At 31.1% G+C, this 23,110-nt stretch overlaps 2 protein-coding genes and 1 long non-coding RNA gene across 3 annotated transcripts; 1 reads left to right on the top strand and 2 right to left on the bottom strand.

Moving 5' to 3' along the window:
- Positions 1-2,946: 2,946 nt before the first annotated feature.
- LOC126680726 (uncharacterized) lies at positions 2,947-5,211 on the top strand. Its single transcript, XR_007641273.2, has 3 exons — positions 2,947-3,085; positions 4,143-4,230; positions 4,955-5,211. It is a non-coding gene; the product is annotated as an uncharacterized LOC126680726 (long non-coding RNA).
- A 3,897-nt stretch (positions 5,212-9,108) lies between these two features.
- LOC126682032 (uncharacterized) lies at positions 9,109-10,005 on the bottom strand. The gene is made up of 2 exons (XM_050377589.2): positions 9,303-10,005; positions 9,109-9,209 (listed from the first exon to the last, which is right to left on the bottom strand). The coding sequence occupies exons 1-2, from the start codon at positions 9,987-9,989 to the stop codon at positions 9,165-9,167; spliced, it is 732 nt and encodes a 243-aa protein (XP_050233546.1). The 5' UTR covers positions 9,990-10,005; the 3' UTR covers positions 9,109-9,164.
- Positions 10,006-20,268: 10,263 nt separating this feature from the next.
- On the bottom strand, positions 20,269-22,557 carry LOC126680950 (DELLA protein GAI-like). The gene has a single exon (XM_050376266.2). It carries the CDS (start codon positions 22,415-22,417, stop codon positions 20,573-20,575), a length of 1,845 nt encoding a protein of 614 aa, XP_050232223.1. The 5' UTR covers positions 22,418-22,557; the 3' UTR covers positions 20,269-20,572.
- Positions 22,558-23,110: the final 553 nt, after the last annotated feature.

Here is a 23,110-nt window from a genome sequence, read left to right as displayed (position 1 = left end):
CAGTCTTTGCCATGGAGAAATACTTGTGCAAGAACGCTTTCGCCAAATCAGACCAAGTGTTAATGCCTGCGCTAGGTAGAGCGTGAAGCCATTGTTTCGCCTTATCCCTCAGAGAAAATGGGAACAGGCGAAGCCATACCTCGTCGTCAGTCATGTTGTTCATCTTGAATGTGCTACATACTTCCAAGAAGTTTGCAAGTTGTGCGTTAGGATCTTCCCTGGGCAACCCATAGAACTGGCAGTTATCCTTCAACAACTGAATGACACTCGTTTTGATCTCATAATGGGTAGTCGGCACAGGATGTGCAAAATAGCCATGGGTGTTGTTTCCCACATTCGGCTGAAATATCTCCATCAGTGTCTTCACTCGAGGCCCTTCATTGTTCTGTCCTTAAGCATTCTGCGGATTCTGCTGATTTTGATTCTGCGGGATCACTCGATTATCACCCGCATTGTTGAATCCAGGAGGAGCATCGTTTTCGTTCTCCATGTTGAGATTCCTTTGAGTTGAGTGTGTTGCTTTTCTGACACTGCGCTCAAAGGTAGTGAGGTCTTGTTGAAACGGTTCTAACGGTAGTCCTTTGCGTCGTGTATTATGCATACACTAAGAGAAGGGTACCTGAAACAACAAAATCAACAAACCACATGCGTAAAACAAGAAAAATAAAGACTAAAACAAGCCAAGCAATCTCAACTTAGTTGTTAAAGAAAAACTTTCCCCGGCAACGGCGCCAAAAACTTGTTGGTAAAAATACGCAAGCGTACGTATGCCAACTTGTAATACAGACTATGAAGTCCGGATATCGTACCCACAGAGAAAGCTCTAAAGACAACCAGTTAAGGAACTCGATTCGAATAGCCGAAAAGATAGTTTTGTTTGTTGTGTAATTAAACGACAGAAATTAGCAATTGTAATTTAAAGTAACTAAAGCTGTAATTCAAACGGTGTTTTAACAATAATGGGAAAGGCAGGGATTATTAATCTTGGTTATGCTGTTTACTTGATTTGGGTTATGGATTGTATTGTTCTGATGAGGTTCAAACTAATCTAAAGCACCTAAAATTCTCTCTCGAGCAATTACGGGCAAAAGCATTAAACTCACTAATACTAGATTAACTATTCACTCTCGCGCAATGATTAACCTATGTATAAATCAATTTAATGGTTGTTAAGCAAATTCAAGGAACCCGCACTCGTTAATTCACTCTCGCACAATTAACTCCTGCGTTCTTAATTATATTGTTCTATTCCAATTTTACTCTCTCGAGCTAAAACTAAAACAAAAGGCGTAGACTAAGTGATCAGTTTAGGCTAAGCGTTAAGCACAATAATTAAAACCCATCAAGAACAAAAACCCATAAATTCAATTCAATTAGACAAGCATAATTACGATTAATAATCCCCAACGAAGGGTTTAGCTAGACATAACAATGAAATAACTAAAAGCAATAATTAACGAATTCATTCCGCGATTAAATAAATACTGAATTATGAAATTAATATCAATCGTACCTTGGTTGAAGTAAACTAATAATGAACAATGAAAATCCAGCGATAATAATGAAGAACGAAACTAAGATTGTAATAAACTAAGGTATATTCTCAAAAACAAAGTCGCGAACCCTAATACAATGATTAAGAATGGTATTTATACTATGTCTTCTTGTAATCTTCGAGTTATGTGAAATTCCCAAAATACCCAGGTCTTTAATAGTCAAATACGGGCTAAAACGTTCGCCAGCTGCTATCGAAGGGGGCACGACGTGCAGGAGCCAAGGGCACGTCGTGCCCTTCTTCATTCCACACCGCACGACGTGCACAGCAAGACCGCACGTCGTGCGGTTCCATTTTTTTCTAGGCACGTCGTGCCCTATGCCGTGCAATGGCTTGCCAAAAAGCCTGGACTCCCTTGGCTGACGTGCTCTCAACGTGCACTGTAGGTGCACGACGTGCACTCACTGATTTAGGCTTCAAACATTCGATTTTTGCTTCAAATGCTTTCCGAGTCCTCCGCAAGTCCAAATCACTCTAATAAGCTCCGAAATCATCCGTTTTCATGCATATACCTGAAAAGCTTGGACATTACAATAAGAACCACAAATAACATGAATTCGACATTAAATACACATTAAAAAGACCTGAAAGTATCTAGAAAATAGGAGTATTTCTACTCCTATCAATTACCCTCTGAGATGTCGCAAGTACATCCAGTGTTTCACGTGTCGATGCTTAGGAAGTATATTCCTGACCCTCATAGACTTATTCAACCTCAGGAGGTTGAGATAGACGAGGAACTATCTTATGAGGAGGAACCTGTAGAAATTGTGGATACCCAGATTAGGAAACTCCGTAGTAAGGAGATACCTATGGTGAAAGTGCTCTAGAGGAGCCGTACAATTGAGGAATGTACGTGGGAAACAGAGGCGGATATGCGGAAACGATATCCCCACTTGTTTGCTCAAGGTAATAGTTTGTTTTGAAATTCGAGGACGAATTTCTTATAAGGAGGGGTGAATGTAATACCCCGTAGAATTATTAGTGTTTATTTTCGCTAGTGTCCAATTTAATTGATTAGGACCTCGAAAATAGTGAATAAATTCACGTGACGAATTTATACGTGCGAAAATGTGATTTGTTATGTGTTTGCCTTAAATGTGATTTTTGGCAATTTTACGTGTTAAAAGTGAATTTTGCAATTTTTTTCATTAAAAACCGTAAAAATAATTATTTTAAATATTTTTAAAGGCCCAAAAATATTTTAACTCAGCCCATATGATATGATTTAATGTTTTGAATATTTGGTAAAGTTGAGTTTATTTTGCCCCTAGAGTTCGAATTATTTACAAGAATGCCATAATGGCAAACTTGTAAATAATTGAAACTTCAAATAAATATTTAGATATTTTCCCTACACAAACTTGGTGCCCAAGTCATTAATCTTCTTCTCCATTTGAGTGTGGGTGCCGAACCATTCAAGATCAAAACACAAAAATTTACTCTTTGTTTTTCTCTCAAAATTTTGTTAACGAAAATCGTCGGGGATATTGCGTAGAACGTTAATCTCTATTTGCATGTTCGTTTGAGGTATAATTTCAAGCTCAAAACCTTACTTTTAGTTGCTGATGTTGGTTAAGTGTTAGAAACATGCTTAGGATGGTTTAAAATTGTTGTTTGATGGTTAGTTAATTAGTTTTAGTAATTGTTTATATGGGTTTCGGTTTTAAATAATTTTTCCGTGAAAATTAAATTATTTATTTAAATTTCTGGGCTGATCTATATGTTGAGGTTTATATATGCTTTAAAGTGAAATTTTTGTGGATTAAAAATGTTAATTAATTCGGGTGTTAATTTAATTAGTTGGGTTTCGATTTTTAATAGTTTTAAAGCTTAAAAATCGCTTAAAATGGTAAATAAAGGGATTTTTAATTTCTGGAAATACATATGATAATTATTTATGGAATTTAAGTGATTTAATCGAAGTGTTTTGACGGATTAATAATCGGTTTTGATTATTAATTGATATTTCAGTTTTAATGGCTAAAATAATGAAAAATATTATTTTAAAATTTTGGGCTGCTGTTTTTACAAGATAAAAATTAAAAATGTATTTGAAAATGATTTTGGTGAATTTCGGTGTTAAAATGGCTTAAAATGGATTTTTAAGCGTTTTTAGCGTTTTTGAGTTTTTCGGCCAAAACCACCGGAATACGGTGACCGGGATGTGAGTAGAGGGGATAGAGCATGTTGGCTCAGTCCTAAACTCAGTTGGCAGCAGTTAGTGCCGAAATGTTTTTGGCAGAAAATAAGGGGGGGGCCGAGTCCCGGGTCAAAAATATTTTACGGAAAAATATTTTTGGATATTTTTGAATTGTGATATGTTTGTTGAGATTTTCTAAAAGTGTATTTTAGAAAATTATGTGAATTGAATGTGTGTTAGAATTATATGGAATTATAATTCTATGTTTATTTATGAAATAAATAAACTACGTGGTGTATCGTATAGAAATACGATGACGCGGGAATAGATAGTCGGAATCAAATTTGGTTATGTGATTATGTGGTTTATGTGGTTGAGTCGGTCTAGAGTATATCCTAGAATTTAGAGTTAATACATTTATTAATGTTTTAATCTCTAAATTAGATCCAGCGAGTTTTGTCGCGGAAACCGGCGAGCAAAGGTTTTGAATATTCGACGGGTGATATTTTTATATTTGGAATAAGCGAGTACTGTGAGTGTGTTTACAACTTATACTGCTAAATATTAGTATTAAAAATATTGCGAACTGCTTTACATGATTTGCAAATGCTTTATTTTATTTTGAATTTAAATCGCATGAACTATTATACATAGTTTTGAAACCGATTTAGATTCATTGAAACATGCTTACTATTGGGCGGCAATAGTGCTGTGTGATCACCGGTATTGCATTTAGATTGTGTTTGCATGTGAAAATGGTATGTGGAAATCTGGACGACGGTCTGGAAGTCAGGCGACGGCCTAGACATATGGAAACAGATCTTCAGAGGCAACGGAATATAGACGATCAAAAGCAGTCAGCAAACTGCCGAGATCTTAGAGGTTGAACCTTTTATTAAAAAAAGTGAAATTGGCGACAATATTTATGTACTGCCGAAATCCGTTGTATTGTAAGAAGAGTCTGGGACTTTCAAATACGTAAAATAAGAGTAATCGGATTTGACTGGCTAAAAGTACAAAAAGAGAAAATAAATACGGCCAAAGAAAAATAAAAGGTTAACCCGAATGGAATGAAAAAAAAATGGAATATTTATATTTCCTGTGTTGAAAGCATATAGGAACATGAATCATGGTTTAGGGTTTCATATGAATCGGTAATCTGGAATGCATTGCTTTCATATTAATGTTTATTAGTACATGTTGTACGCATTCACCAGTTTTTATAACTGGCCCCGTTGAATTTAATATTTTTACAGGCGAGTAGTTTGACGTGTGGATTTCCAATTTCTTGTTCCGGAAATCCCTGGCTTGAATAAAGTGACAATGACTTTCCTTTATGTGTCTAGAGTTGCAGTAGCTAGAATAATGAACGGTGATACCGTAGTAGTCGTTGGACTTATTTATGCTTTATATTTTATTATAACGCTTAAACTCTGATATTATGTAATGTGGGAATGCTGTGCGAAAGTCCGAGCGACTGCACTTGTATAAAATGCGATGAACGCATCTGCATAGAGTAATGCAGTTAAGTCCATTAGAGAAATGGCCTGCATAGTGAAATGCAGTAATTACCATAGTAAGATGGTATGCATAATGAGATGCATGATAAACCATAGAGAAATGGTTTTGAAACTAAAAAGCGATAATTAAAGAGAAAATTATATGCATGTTTTAAATGGTAATTTTTATAAGAACATTTTAAACTGCGATTTTAAAATGTTCGAAAATGATTTGAATTCCGCGAAAATTTTTAAGTGATTTTTAATGTATTTTTAAGGCTTGCTACGGGTTTCGGAGCAACCACTCCCATTCCCTAGCGCCGGTCTCAATGCCGAGAATCGGGTCGTGACACAGTGGTTGAGAAGTTTGGCTTAGTAATATTCAGCAATTGACGCTTCTTTCTCAAGTAATAAAAGATGATGTCGATATGCTGTTGCAAAAAAGAAAAAAAAAATCAACAAACTACAAAGGAAGATAAAAGCTAAACAAATATAAAATAAAATAAAGACAAAAGTATGCTAGACTTACATTGGTAGAAAGTTCGCCACCAACATAATTCAAAGTATGAAAAAACTCTTTTTTGACAGTAAATCACACCCAAGATCAAGCGGAGGATTGACAACACCTGATCTACCAGCAAAACAACTAAAAAAAACATATAAAAATTAAAAAATAGAGATGCATAAATAAAACATAAATAAACAATAATAACATTAAATTACCGATTGACAGCATTCCACCCTCGATCAATCCATGAAAAAATGTCAGCATCTCTATAGGCATCAACCTTAGTATAAACAGTATTGATGAAGGGACAAGGAACATTATCGAACGACATTTCAGTTCCAACTGCATCTAATTAAAAAAAGTCAACAAAAATTAAAAATTTATTGTTTAAAAAACATATAGAATATAACTATAAAATATAAATAAGTTAAAAGTTATAAATTCTATATATAAATAATAATAGTTTAATTACAAAATTACATTGACATGGATACTGAGAATACTAAATATAATATAGGTTGACAAGATGTTGATTTTGTGTTGATAGACAATAAAAATAACAAATTTAACAAGAAAAATTTAATAGCAAATAAACTTTTCAATTCATCAACAAATAAAAATATAGAAACATTACTAGATTGAAGGACTCCTTCGCTTGATTTCAATTCCTGTATCAAAAACAGATAATGAATAAAATAACAAAAGAAAAAACAAATATAAAAAAAAGCAACAAACTTACATCTTTACTTCCAAGATCAGAATCAAAGCTCTTAAAATGATTAGCAATTGTCTCGTCTAGCCTAGCAATCTCAGAATCAGTGAATACTATATCTGAATCAATTTGTGCCTTCATGAAAAAATTAAAAATAATTATTAGTAACAAAAAATGCTAGTAAACTTTAAATAAGAAAAAACAGATACCTCAATAATATTGATGTCACATTGTTGACCATCAAGTAAATCATTTTCAGCTGGCACTTTGTCTAGTTCTTTGTCATTTTGATTCTCTGGAGCAGAATCATGTTCAAGTTTTTCAGCTTGCACGTCGTCTATTTTTTTGTCATGCTCATTCTCCGTAGCAGAATCATGTTCAAGTTTCTCGTTCTTCGCATCACATTCTTTATTACCATCTTTACTTGTAGATAAATCATATAACTGACCGCCTTCATTGCCTTCATCATCACCATGCTACAAAATAGAAAAATGTAAGAATAGAATATTCTAACTTTTCACAATTATGACAAAATATATAAAAATAATAAGATAAGTTTAAAATTGAACCACAATATCTTCCGACTTCTCAAAAAAACGGTTTATTTTGATAACAAAAACCATTCAAAACAGCTCCAACTTCTGAAATATCCTTCTTCAGATCATCATGATAACATTTCAAATCATTCTTGATAGCAGACTGATCTGATATTACAGTTCTAAGCTGCTTTTCCAGGTTTCCAACCCTCTTTGATAAGCTGTCGATTTGTTGTTTACCCATTGTTGACCCACAAACAGTGTCATCATTAAAAGCAGAAAGATCTTCTTCGTCTACACTTCGACTTCTTTGGGTCCCAACCTTCTTCTTCCCAGAACCAAAAAAACCTCCCAACATTAAAATACTCTTCTCATCAGCAGTAGGAGCAATTCTTGTAAACATAAGCTATATTTTAAGACATAAACAATAATCAAAAAATGATTAAGACAAAACTAGAAAAATAATAAAATAAAAATAAAATAAAAATAAATACCTTTGAACCAAAATTAAAAAAGTCGCTCTCCAAATCAGTCAAATAAGGAGGTGTGCTCGAACTCCAATTCAGCATTCTTGGCACCTTATTACCTTCTAGCATACATATATTACCATCCGAGGTAGGAAAAGACTCGTAAAACAAATACTGTAAGATAATAGGAAAACCAATTAATCTGTAAAAGCCAAAACCATTTTTTGACTTACTGTACAGATTCTTACGCTGAAAACACTTAAGAGTATTTAAAAAAATTTCTTTACCCCACGGGTAAGAATTAAAGTCCCCTGAATCAATAACGTCCAAATGGTGCTTCTCAACAAAATTCAAATCAAGAGCGGATAAAAAGTAAAGCTCCAAGACATACAAAAAAGCAATCTTTACAGCGTCTTCATCACAATCTCATCTCTTAGACAAAAAACACTCTGTCACAGACTGTCTATTAACCTTCGGCAAACCAGCAAAATACTTATCGGAGAGTGATCCACTTCTTTTCTCAAAGCCAAGCTTTTGAATTTCACCGATACAATTCAATCCAGTTAGAACAGCAAATTCCTCTATACTGAACCTGATTCTTAAATCACCAACACCAAACCACATCTCGTTTTGCTCCGGATGAATCAACTTCCTTGCCAACATCGAATGAATAACTTGTCCTTAAAAAGAAAAACTTGGCATATCCAGCAAAAACCCAAAGCAAGTATCCTTAAATAATTGTTGTTGATGTGCCAACAGTTTGCTTTTCAAATTGTCAATAACTGGCTGCTTCATACAATGATCGACCCTTGTCGTAGGAATATCTTTAAGTATCCAACAAGGAGACCACATCTATTACAAAACATGAAAACAAAAAACAGGTTAATATAAAAACAATAAACACATATTTAAACTGTTAAAAAATTATGAATTATTTTATAAATCAACAACATGTAAACACAAAATCAACAAAATATCAACAACCACAGTCAGAAAATAAAGTATCTAAATATAAATAAATCAAAATTAAGTACAAAAATTATAATATAATAAAAAGTATAATCAATAAAAAGAAAATTGTTTAATAGTATTAACATAGAAAGATGAAACATTAAATTAACAATAAATATAAAAAAAAATACCTTAAGAGAAGCATTATCCAACACTTTTTCAGCTTCAAAAACTTCAATAGAAATTTTTTTCTTAGATGCACCAGAACTTGACCTACTCTTTACAAACTGATATAACAAACAACAAAATAATAAAAATCAACAAAATATCAAAAACCAAAATGCAAACATTACAAAAAAAATATACCCAAAAATAAATAGCAAAAGATCAATAAATTAAAACAAACATAATTAAGAAGACAAGTAAAAAATAACAAATATCATACCTTAAGGGGAGAACCATCCAAAAGCTCTTTAGCATAAGATACTTCAATAGAAGTTTTGTTCTTTAAGGCACCAGAACGTATCCTAGTCTTGACAGACTGATAAAATTAACATCAAAACAACACAAAGTCAACAATAAATCAACAACCAAAATGCAAGCCTTATTAAAGAAATCAATCCAAAAATAAGTATATCAAACACACACAGATACAATAATAAATCACAAAAAACATTCAACTAAAAAAATATAAATACGAAAGCAAATAAATAAAATAAAAAATAACATACCTTTGTAAATTTCTCAACTACCACATTTTCATCATCACAAATTTCAGTTGAAGGTTTTCTCTTCAATCCAGAAACAGACTTGATAATTTTTTTTTTATTGGCGATTGCTGCAGAAGAAACATATGCATAACTTTATGATAAAAATAAGAGGACAAAAACAAAAAAATTAACATAAAATTAACATAAACATAGTTTAATACCTTATCAGTTTTATCCGCACCACTATCATCATCAGTCGACTCAAATGTCACTTTCCTCTTCACATTAATTCGAACTTTCTTCTGTATTTCGATTTCCGGTACAACAAGTTCATCAACAACACTGTCTTTCGCATTAGTTTCGTCAGAAACTTGCTTGGCTTGTTTTTTGGCAGTGTATGATGCCTTTAGTTTCGCCATATCCGAAAGAAAAGAAGGAGTTCCAGTATTCTTCAAACGCTTCGAATATCGAGAAGCTGGTTTGGATAATTCTTGATCCGACTGTTGTGATTCAGTTACAACAGTTTCTGGTGCTATTATGTCCTGATCAACAGCGGGAGATACATTTTTGAACCGATTTTGAATAATCGTCAATTTTGTATATTTTGCTCGTGGCGGTTTAGCAGCAACATCCAATGCTTCATCTCGCGTTTCTGGGATAACAGGCTGCAAGATAGAGTCCTCTTGTTCAACGGGAATATTTTGTTGTGCAGCGTCATCTCCCTTATTTAAAGCGGTTTCATGCAACTCGGAAGACTCCATGACATCAGTAGTCTCAACAGCAGGTGAGTCATCAATCTGCCTGGATGTAGTCTCATCACCGACAATATCTGTGTTTGACATATCGGAGCGTGTATCGACGGAAGATTGATTTCTATCCGGTTTATGACCAAAAGATTTCTTCCTCATTAACAATTAAAATATACAGAACCTGTGAATGCAAAACACAAAAAAAAAAATTACATAACATAAATAAATCAACAAATAAAAAGAGCAACAAACAAACATGATCAATGAAAGAAACAGATGTAAATTTAAAAAAAAATCAACAAACAAACATGATAAATCAACAAAAAAAACAGAAATCTAACTAGATTGAACAACTAAACACAAAACAGATAAAAAATCAAAAAAAACTTAATAATCATATATAAACAAATAACAATAAAGTAGTAAGATCTAATAATTTTAAACTGAAACTAGTAAAATTCAAAAATATAAAAATAGTTTACGATCTATATACAAATAAAACTTAAAAATGCAACATAAAAACAAGATCTACATCAAAAATAAGCACTGAATAACATTATACATAACTATTTAAAAACGAATGAAGAACAAAACCTAAAAAAAATTCAATTACATAAATTACAAACCCTAGAAAATAAATTACCCTAAATAAACAAAAAAACAATTAAAATTGATACAAAATCATATAGAGAATCAAATTTCAGATGATAAAATCAAATTGCATGTACCTATAACTAAGAAAAACGACGATAATTAATTTTTATCAAAAAAAACTTACAGATTGAAGAACTGCACATCTCAATGTAAATAGGGAGCAGTCGTGGAGATGATTCTAAACAAAACGAGAAGAAAAAGGAATAATGGAGTAACCGCAAGAACGTGGAGCAAAAGTCTTGAGGAAGAAGAGGGAAGAAACCGCCAAGAATAAGGAAAATAGAAAATATCCGTAAAAAAAAAAGATTTCAAAAAAATAAGATATAATATTAATAAAATCAGGTGCCCAAAATAAAGATATGGACCGCATGGTGCAAAAGTAAATGAGCCTCCAAATACCGTATTTCACATAAAAAGCTCTAAATAAAAAGCCTATCGGCTCGGGCTTACAATAAACAGTCAAGCTTGGTCGAATCTGACCCAATCTGTCAAAATAAAAAAAATGGATTTAAATCAAACGTTCATAAATTTATAAAACTTAAATTTTGTGATAATTCTATGTAATCAATAATAATTCTTGTTTGAATTGTCCATCTTAATTACTGTTTCACGACAATTAATGATGCAATATAAATGGGCAGAACTTGGCTGTACTATTTCATTGTAATTTTACATTTATAGTAGTCATCTTTCACATTAAAACAAGCTATTTTTATTTCCTTTCGTCCGTTCATGAGCCGAATTTAGATGAATTGGGGCCGAGTCTAATCGGAACTATCTCGTTTTTAATGTAGATTCAGTTTTGATATGCATAATTGCATATGATTAGGATCTACTAATATTTATCATTTACTATTCAAGTATGTCCGATATTTTAAATTTATACAGATTCGAGTTGAGATTTTCCGAGTCTATATTAATACTTAATAATTATAATAACTCAATACTGCGTCTAGAAAAGCAAAATTAACATGAATATAATACCTATACTTATCTAAAAATTATTTTCTATAAATTAGAAAGAGACAAAAGAAGCATAAAAATGGCATATTGTGATATTTGGAAAATAGCGGAAATGGAAAAATGGCGGAGTGAGTGGGGAGTTGAGATGACAGCATTTTTGAAAGGACAGAGCCTCACTCTGCTCATCCTCATCCTCATCCTCATCCTCTTCGGTCTGCCAACATTAATGCATTGCTATCAGTAACAGGGCTGATGTTATGTGCTTATCGCTGTTGCATGGCTCCGTTAAATGTTCAAAATTATTAGTATTATTTTTTCGTAGAAAGAAATTTTTTATTAAATGAAATAAATCGACTATAAAAAATTGCATTTCTCCAAAAAAATCAATTAATTAAATAATTTCTATTAAAATTAATTAATTTTATTGTGGCCCACAATTTCTACAAATTCCAGTAATCCTAGTAGTTTTACGTGGTATAAAAAGAACTGATATGATAACATTCAATGCAAAGTACAATTGTTGGCGGCATTTTCTTACTTTCTTCTAATTAAAAAAAAACAACATGATTGATTTTTCTTTTTGTTATGATATATTTAGTGATTGGGACTAATAAATCACCAAGCGATCAAGAAATTGGAATTTTCGGTGTTCCTTTCGATATTTGAATCAGTAGATAATAGTAAGAAAATCAATATAGAAAATAAATGTATTGAGTTTACATCGAAGTGTATATGTATATAGAAGGTGTTTGATTTGTATGATTCTTTTCACCAATCCTTTCATCGATTATTAGATTGTACAATTTAATTATATTTTTTAAAAATGTGTGAGACATGTATAGTCGAAATGTTTCTCATGTGTCATTAAAGTTTTATATACTCTTTTAATCTTTTTAAACAGTTAAAATATACGATAAGTACACCATAAAATTCTATACTTTATGTTCTAAAGGCTTTATCTAGATTTTAGAACGGTGTATGATTGATTGTCCCTGACTTGGTTACGAGCTTTATTTTATGCTTAAGTAGCTCTATCTTAATTATTGACCTTACTCGAAAGTGACCTTACATTATGTTTAGATAACTCTATCTCGATTATTAATCCAACTCGAAAGCGAGTTTTACTTTATGCTTAACTAGTTCTATCCCGGTTATTGATCTAGATCGGAAGTGAGTTTTACTTTATGTACGTCTATGTAGTTCTATCTCGGATTATCAACCTAACTCAAGAGTGATATTTATTTTTTGATTTAGATAGCTCTATCGATCTCAGTCATTCATCATATATAGTGCATGCTCTATATCGGCTTTGCAGTTAATTATTTTTATTGTGCTATGTTCTGAGAGACCATATGTTGAAAGATTTGCATGATAAACACTTCGATTCATGCAGCAATAAGATCAATTAAGATTTGCATGACAAACACTTAATTCAATTCATCCAACAACAACATCAATTAAGATTTTCTTTTCCCTATCATATAGTGCTGGAAAATTGTGTGGTAAGAGAGAAATTCAATAAAAGTCAAAAGGAGTAAAATCAGAAAGTAGAAGTTAAGACATCATGTCCCAGTAATCAATGGATTTGGTCCAAGTGATTAACGGTTTGGTATCGTTTAAGCAAGGTCTCGGATTTGAGTCTTGTAGATTCACCCATCATGCCAGGTGCGCGACGCGGGTTGGATCCGGATTAGTCATGGCGAAATCTAGAAAACCGGATGAGCGTGAAAAAAAAACATCATGTCCCAGTAGAGCAGCACCCGACATCAAAAACTGTATCAAACTCACGAGTAACACTCACCGACCCTCTCATTTTCCACAAGAAAATTTGTGATATATATGCGGCCACCATCACCACCACATCTACTATTACTTCTACGGCTCTACTGTTTGCACACACCTTCTAAATTTAACTTCTATAATCAAAATTCATGTATATATGTATTTCAAGACTTCAATTTGACTCATATTGTGTTCGTCTCCTTTTTGAGTTGGAATTCTTATTCAAGACAGTGTAGTTTTTATACTTTTCTTTTAAAATTAAAGGCTTAATTACCGAAAAGTATCTCACCTTTTTAATTTTTTATGGGCTAATTAGGAGAATACTTAAAAAATTAAAATATTTGTAAATTTACCTCAAAAACTGAAAGTTTATAAGCGTACCTAAAAAAAAAATATTTATTTTTTTACTCCGCAATTTATTTTTTTACTCCGCAGTTTCAAACGGTTTCAAATACAGTTTATAATAGAGTTTCAAACGGTTTATAAGGGTTTCATAAAAATAGAGTTTCTAACGGTTTCAAATACAGTTTCAAAAAACACAATTTGAAACTATTTTATAAAAACGTTTCAAATAGAGTTTCTAATAGAGTTTCAAACGGTTTCAAATAGAGTTTCTAATAGAGTTTCAAACGGTTTACAACGGTTTCATAAAAATAGAGTTTCAAACGGTTTCAAATACAGTTTCTAATAGAGTTTCAAATGGTTTATAATAGAGTATTTTAAAAAAAAATTGACATCTTTGAAACCGTTTATAATACAGTTTCAAACAGTTTAAAAAAAACAGAGTATTTTTACAAATTTTTTCAGAGTAAAAAAATAAATTTTTCGAAAAAAAGGTAGACAAATAATTTTTCAAAAAACGGAGTATTTTTACAAATATTTTGAAAAACAGAGTATTTTCTGCAAATTTCTCTTTTATATTTATAAATCAAACTTTTAAAATTGTTAATTTTAGCTCGTTTTTAATTTTCAATTTTATTTATAATTACATGTCTGAATAAAGGTGAAAAAATGTCTGTCTATAACTTTCATATTTGAAATTTTCGATATAAAAAGACAAATCGGAACAACATGAATCAATATAAAAGATATTTTTAAATTATAAGATATTTTTAAATTATAAGATATTTTCTAATAATTTAATTAAATAACATATGTTTTTTGGCTCAGTTTTTAATTTTTTTTTAAAAACAAATTATATAATAAAAAACTTAACAATCGCGGGAGAATAAGATAAAAATAAAGCAGCTGATCTCTCTAGAAGTGATCTATAAAATGGAGCTACCTCAAGGAGATATCTAACCAGGGAGGGATCTTTGCAGTTGCCAGGCAAAATGATACACACGGAATAACAAAAATAATTTGATAAACGAAAAATAATAAACTTAAACTGTAAATTGAATTGAAACAGAAAAATGCAAATTGAATTTTAATTGAATCTTGTATATCATACATTGTTTTTAAAACATATTTTTCCTCACCATGTGCGACATGCAATTATCTCCTAAGATATAATAAATCACAATTATACTAAATAATTATTATCGATGAACCAAAATTAATATATGAACTCTATCAACTATCAAGAATAAAATAATAAGAGAGAAAGAGATTTAGAAAATCTATGGAGTTTTGTGTGTGATTTTATAGCCATATATTTTTTCCACAATTAGAGAGATAAAGATGTTTTAGAATTCAATAGGGTCTTATAAAATTTAAAAACACAAAATGGAACTTGTATAAGATTACTTATTTTGAGGACATAGGCACACTCGTATATTCTTTTGGAATCGATCGGTTGACAGCTATATTTTGATTCATTCTCTTTTTCTAAGAGTTTCATAATACCAACAAGTTATAGCTCAAATGGTATAAGCGCTGTACACAAAATGTTAAGGTCGTGGGTTCAATTTTTCCCACAAGCGCTTTCCCCTATCTAATTATCAAAAAAAAAAGAGTTTCATAATTGGACGCTCATCTTTTTGTATTTATAATTGAATAATAAAATTAAATTGATCAATGATGAAATTTTAATTTTATTTATGTTACTCTTAACCCTCCTAGGCTACTTATATCCGGGCACTTTTGTGTATTATGTAAAAGAGACATTTTAGAGATGAAACTCCTAACAGCGGATTCATCATTTTATTGTAATTAATTTAACCACTTATACATCCTAAATGTATATGAGTCCTTATATTTACGGGCTTGTAACTAAATAAATGTATAATTTATTATAAACCACTTCAAACTACATCTTCTAACCAATATAAAAATGGATAATATTTTTGTCCAAATGAGTGATCTTTTAAACATTAATTCACAATTCATATTTTAATTACTTTGAACATATAATTATACAGTTTTGATCTACTCACGCTAGAGAATTCAAAATCGTCAAAATCTAACACTATATAATGGTAGATTCCACTCAAAATTAAGCTTTAAAATGGCAATTAGTCATTTCCTTTTGTACCCTTAATCAACATTTTCTCTATTTTTTTACCATCTCTATGGACAAGTTACTTACAATTGAAGTTAGACTAACAAAAATTAAGTTGTAAGAACTACAATATATGGACCACATTGAGAAAATGAGGGGTCTATCTTTGATTAATAAAGTAGAAAACAACTTCTCTTTTAATTTTCGTTTTCAAGCTTTTTCATTTCCTTTTGAAAATCCCTTTCTAGAGTTTAAAATAGGGCAAAAGATTTAAAAGCAAGAGAGCATGAGCTTTTGAAATTGATTCATTATGTGATCTCCAAATATTAGTAAAGTAATGAGATCAAGTTCCAAAGCCCCACATGCTAGTTGTCAAGTTTATGTTAAAATAAAACAATTACAAATCATGATCTTAATAAATCTTATATTATAATTATACCATATGGTTTTAATTATGTATAAAACTAAGGTAGGTCCAATCCATATGGCCACGGTGCTTTGAATTCCCTCCATGCATATAGACATTTACTGGCCTGAATTCACTAAATAAATGCTTCCTTCTGTGTTGACAAATCTTCAGAAATCTCTTTTGTTTTGATTTACATGTTTTTATAATTTTCATAAGTAATGTGATATGAGGACATGGCCACATCTCTACGATAGAGTTTCATGGTTTATAGTTAGTACCCATATCATCAATAATTAAAGCCAATTGGGTATGTATGTGTTGGGGTCTGCAGTCCGGTTTGGTAGTAAAAATGTTAAAAATAATCATTTTTAAAAGGTTTAATGCCTTAAAAAAAACCCGACCTTTCATCCCTTTTTCAATCCTACCCTGACGTTGAAAAATTGTCAATTCTACCCCATTTTACATTTTTTTCATTTCAATTGTACCCTGAAGTATAAAATTGACCTTTATTTATTTTACAAAAGTTCAGTAATTTTTTTTAAAATGGTCAATTTAATATAAAAAAATTAATATAATGCAAAAATGGTCAATTTAGAGAATTTTTGCCAAATAAAAAAACGTCAATTTTATACTTTAGGGTACAATTGAAATGAAAAAAATGCAAAAAGAAGATGAAAGGTCAAGATTAAGCCTTTTTAAAATTAAAAAATTTAAAGTGTAAAATTTGATTTGGTTTTTATTTAATCAAAATAAGAGTAATTTTCTTTTAAAATGTTATAAAAATACAAAATTAGGAGATATTAAATTTAGAATTCAAATCTAGGAAATTTTTTTTATAAATCGTACATTTTAACAATTTAGATACATTAAAAATATTGTTATTTGAAAAAAAAAACACATTTGATATATGTAATTTAATTTTTTTGTTTGTAAAATTCAAAATCAAATCAACCTGGAATATAAAATATTATATATTAACTGAAATTACTATTTTTAATTTGGTTTGTTGCGCTTTTTTCATCTGGACGTTTTGTTACACACCCCTAAATACCACGTGTAATTTCCATTTAAGTGGATATACAATCTATATTACATTAAATACAAAAACAAAAATGGAAAATATAAATAATATATTATAACAATATAAATTCTTAAAATATTTTTGAAAATAAAATAAATGCTCAAATGTAAAATTTAATAAAAAAATTACAATATAATTGACAACTACTAAACATAAGTATAGACATTAAGAATTGTTCTTGGACCACTCAGCCAATCAGATTATCAAATAAGTACTTTTTACGCATTATATAACTAATACCTAATTCAATTATGAATAAGTTATGAACTGGAAATAATTGATTATGACTTATGAACTTGGAAATTATTTGAAGGGGGACCATGAAGAATTTTGTTACATTAGAAAAGATTATACTCAAGAATATATGTTCCTTGACATTATTAATTAACAGTTCTATAAGGATTACTTTTTGCTTTTGACCAAATAAAAAGATTTAAAATTTTCATAAAATATAATTCGATTTGGTGTATATTTAAATAGTAAAATAAATTACAAAAGTGGAAGCTAGCATCAACCTTAAAGGTTCGATATGAAATATATGGAAGGTTAGTAGTAAGTATTACCCTAAATATGGATCCCCTATGATTAATTTATGTTCACGTTTTATGCTCAGTTAGCAATTATTTTTATCATTTTTAATTTTTTTTTCAGAATCTGCTTTTAGAATCCAACTTTTGGAAGAATGTTATAATTCAAACTTTTTCCAAGATTCATAAAAATAAAACATTACAATCACTTTTTAAAATTGCTACTTTACAAAAAAATAAAAATAAACACTTAAAAATACCTAAATTTAAAGCAAGCAAGTCCTAGATCTTTATTTTAAAAAATAACAATTAAGAGATTATTCTTGCTTAATTAAATTTTTGAGTTCGAATTTTGGATATTCAAATGTATTAAAACTTCATATTGAATATGAATCAAGTCTTTAATCATATCGAAAGTGACTAAGTAACATATAATTATAAAACATTAAGCTTCTTAAAGCCAAGTAGGTATGGTCCATGAATATGATGATGATTAATTAGGGTTCATATAAAAGTGAGATGATAATAATTAATGTGCAATAGATTAAAATGAAACGTTTCAAGAAGTTGAAGATATAAAAGATTGATTATTCTATAGAAGGGGAAAGACTTGCTGGAAGGCAAAATTGAGACTTTTAACAAATTGATGATTGTGCTTTGCTGACATAAAATAAAAAGGAGTAAGTTTTTCTGAATTTAGTATAGCATAAGAAGCACCACTAATAGTTATGGTTTCCACCTTCGGTTAAAGGTCACCCCCTACCGATAGGAATGAGCATTCGGTCGGTTTGATTATAACTAAACAAAAAAATTTAAAATCGATTTAATCAATCGACCAAAGATTTAAAACCAAACTGATCTAATATGAAACTCTAATCACAACTGAATTGAATGGATTTCTTTTGAAAAAAAATCAAAACCGAACCGATCGAATAGGTCCCTAATTCGGTCGGTTTGATTAGAAACAAAAACCAAAAGCCAAATTTATTATATCTCAATAACAAACCGACTGAATTCATATTTTTCACCAAATTGACCAAAAATCATCAGTTTAATCGATTAAATTGGTCGGTCGGATATTTTATTCATCCCTACCGTCATTACCTTTAGTAGTTGGGATGGAGGGATTAAAACCATTTTTTTCTTAATTCTAGTTTGGAGTTCGAACAACTATAAAAACTTTTCAAAAGAGTTTTGTCATATTTGACTCGATCCAAATTATTCGAGATAGTAACTTCAGTCTCCGGACATCGAACGGTTCTTATACCAAAGAACAGCCAACCCATCATTATTACACCTTTTATTTTCTTCAAAATCACATGTCATGTGTATATGCTAATAAGAAATCTTATACCAAATTTGAAAAGAAGCACATTCCCCTAATAAGTGTTACGATTTCAGTTCTTATATTTCTCCTCATTCTATCAAGTTGGCTTCACTTGGCAGTAGAATCATAGTCAAGTGCCAATAAATTAAAATTGTAATTCACATGCTATTATATCATCCATATTGTTGAGGCCAATATTCTTAAAATAGAATCATGACTGAACCGATATTTGATCGTGGTTCAACTAGTTAAATACTATATATTAGAATATATATATATATTTAATTTAAAAATATACATAAAACTTAAATAAAAAAATCAATAAAAAAATAAGCTCTAACCGAGTATTTGTATGATTTCAAACAATTCAATAATTTTTTGTTTTTATATCCTTTCATTAGAAATTAAATTATAAATTTTAGCGTGACTTATAAATAAAATTTAAAATTTAACAAAATCAGTCATCAATTTTTACATTTAATAATTAATATTTTGATTATTAGAAAGAAATTTTTTTAGTATCTATAAAAAAACCTTATACATACTATTTAAGTTATAGTGCATTGACATCAATTTCATATTTTAGCAATTTAGAACACTAAACTATTTTCAGTCGCTTTTACGGATTTAAAAAAAATATCGTTCCAACAACCATATTAATATTTTCTCAATAAAAATTATTCGGTATTCTGATTTGCTAAGGAAAAAAAATAATTTTGTCAAATTATAAAATTTATATTGCAATTGCGACATGTTGAAACTCTTTTATAAAAAAAGCCAAACCAACTTGATCATTGATTTGCTATCGAACCATCTAAAATGATCGTCTAACTCAGGTTGTTAAATCATTCGTTCATGTATAAAAGAGGTCCAAAATTACCCCTACATATTTGTCATAATTCACTGTTGGTACCTCTTGTTTAAAAATCAAACGACTTGGTACTTTAGTTTTGATTTTGTAAACTATAAAACTCTTTTGTTAAATATAGGTACTAAATCGTTAACGGAATGAAATATGAGGTATTAAGTCGTTTGAAAATGAGGTATCAAATCGTTTATATAATTAAAACTGAGGTAGCAAATCATTTATATAATTGAAACTGAGATACCGAATAGTTTGAAAATAAATTTTAAATTACTAGCGAAACTAACAGAAAGATCTTATAGTTTATAAAATTAAAATTAAAGTACTAAATTATTTTATTTCAAATAAGAGATATCAAATTATGAATTATGATAAACATGAAAAGCCTTAAAATAATTTGCTCTATTTTATTATTACCACCAAATATATTCATATTTATAAATACACATCCTGCAAAATACCCAAAAAGAAAAGTCACCCACATAAATTAAAATCTGAAAGAAAACCTATATTACAAAAGTGATGAAATAAAAAAAAATTAAAAGAAACTCAAAAAAGTGAAAGAGACTATGAGAGTGGTGGGTCTCAATTTCACCCATGGCCAGCTCAGCATATTACAATTACCAATCCTTCTCCACTAGGGTTTGGTGATGTTGAATTTAAGTTGACCTACAACTCGTCCGATTCCAACTCACTGAGCCACAACAACTTGCTTGTTAGCCAGCCGCCACGCCGAGGTGGCGATGAGCGGCCGTGTATGCCACCCTAACATCAAACACCCATTATTCTCCTCCACTCTATACCCATCTCCTCCGGCAAACAAAGCCAACAACATGCTAGCTTGCTTAAACGCGTTAGACCCAAGATGAGCCGGGTTAAACCCAACCGAGCCAAACCGAGTTCGCCACTGAGTCAACGTCTCATGCCTCTCAACTCGATCAGCTCCTTCACATGCTACCACATTACAAATCTGCTTCCCTAAGTACACTTCTGACATAACCTTATCTTGTGTACTAACCGATCCCTCCAACGAGTCAAACAGAGTCGAGTAATAATGTAACGACTCAGTAAACCGGTCTAAAAACACCGGTCCATTATGATTCGCTTCTTGCTCAACAACAGTGAAAATCTCAGGCTTCATTTGCTTAACAACAGACAAAACCTTGTCAAGAGCACCCGGTCTAGCCAACAATTTATGCAACTCGAAAACTGAGTTAACAGCAACCGATTCGAACTCACTGGGTCTGAGTTCAAGCATAGAAGCATCAAGATCAGCTAAACTATTAGCAACAAACCCTCTATACTCAAACTCAACATGAATAGTCTCCGCCAACTGAGCCAACTTCCACCCCACCTCTTGTAAATGGTCTGAATTATCATGCGACGGCGGCCCAATTCCGGTTAACCGGAAAGCGGGTGGACCACCGGGTCTAAGAGCCAAAGCTTGTAATAAAGCAGGCCACTGCATGCCTTGATTTATAGAAAAATCAATCACATGGACTCGTTTTTTCCCCTCAAAAGCTTCAAGAATTGCTTGATTTGCAGTAAAGTGAGCGAATTTTAGATACGGGCAGGTCTCATAAAAATGCATCTGAAGAATATCAGACAGATTAAGATCAATAGGGTTTTGAGGGAACAGTCCGTAAATTCTCCGAGCTAAAGCCTCGGCGAAATAAGTGGCGACTTTACGCATAGCTCCGGCCTGAGACACGGCCAAGAAACCGATCTGTTTAACGAGTGCTTCGGCTAGGGTTAGATTATTTTCTTGAACAGCTTCTGCGCAGGCCATGAGTAAGTGAACGAGTCGAACGCCGTTTTCTTGTGAGTCAACCAGGACTACTGGACGAGTTGCTGTTGTTGACTCAGTTGTTGAAATATTGAAAGAACCGCCGGAAGAGGAGGAAGATGACGCCGCTTGTGGAGGCGGTGGCGGTGATGGGTATGTGGGTTTCAAACGCTTGGGATCTCGAGATGATGAGGATGACGAGGAGGCTGAAGAATCAAAAATCGCCTTACCAGGAATTGCTTTGAGATCGAAATCTGATGGAAGACGACGAATTTGATTCTGTTCGAAATCAAGGGATGTAATTGTAGAAGATTCGGGGTTTGAAGGGGCGAAAAAGGAGTTATCAAGAGATTGAGAACCGAACTGAGCAATTGGGTCAAAAGTATTGGGATTAGGGTTAAGTTCAGACAGCATAGTTTCCAACCAAGAAGAGAGATCAGAAGGATTGTAATGAACAGTTTCAGAAGCTAACTGAGACAGTCCATCTTCTTGAACACTACACATAACTTCTTCAAGTTGCTCAAGTTTTTGAGCTACTTCTGCCATGTCCGATGATCTAACTTTGTAACCCAGAACCGCCAGTAACTCATCCATGCCACCGCCGGCGCCGCCGTCTTCAGCCTCCTCCCAAAGCTTGGGCTTGCAGTTATTCATGTCAGTAGTGTTACTGTTATTTGGCATGGTGGAGGAGCTTCCGAACGCGGAAGCTGCAGCTGATGGGTTATGGAAATTTGGGTGTTCTCGTTTCATTTTGTGATTGTTGTGAAGAACAAAAGGATGGGACTAAGAGAGGAATCTGGGCATTGGGGATTGGGGGGTTTGTGCTTGGATTTTCACCACTTCAATAACCAAGTAAACACAATTTTTAGAATCGTATAATATTAAAATAAAAATACCAATATTAGAATAAATACAGCTTGTGATGGGCGCAAGCTCCCATGAACTGCCGGCTTAATTTAAAAGTTTTTTAATAAATTATTTTCATTTTTTTAAATGAATTAATAGTAAATTAAATTGTACATAAGCTAATAATTAACAAATAAAATAATATATAAATTTACATTTTAAGTATATATATATATATATATATATATATATATATATATATATTAAATTCTTTAAAAGTGACACATTTTACAACGGTTTTTCTCCTAATATTTGATCAAATTTATTATTTTTTCTTTTGTTAGTTGACTTGATCAAAGCGTCTATTTATTAATTTGTTTTTGACAATATTTATACTAATTAAATAATATCAAGTTAACCTTTAATTTTATTTTTTAAATCCATAAAATCACTATAAAAAATTAAATAATATTTTTTAAAAAGATAAATAATATTTATTAAACATTGATATAATTACTATTATATATTCTTTCTTTCAAATTAGATCAAAAAATTTGAAATTAAATTCAAAAAATAATTATACTTAATATATTTTAC

This window comes from Mercurialis annua, linkage group LG5, assembly GCF_937616625.2.
Source record: "Mercurialis annua linkage group LG5, ddMerAnnu1.2, whole genome shotgun sequence".
Classification (NCBI taxonomy): Eukaryota; Viridiplantae; Streptophyta; class Magnoliopsida; order Malpighiales; family Euphorbiaceae; genus Mercurialis; species Mercurialis annua.
Note: the sequence above shows the minus strand (reverse complement) of the source record. Positions and strands in the feature narration are given on the sequence as shown.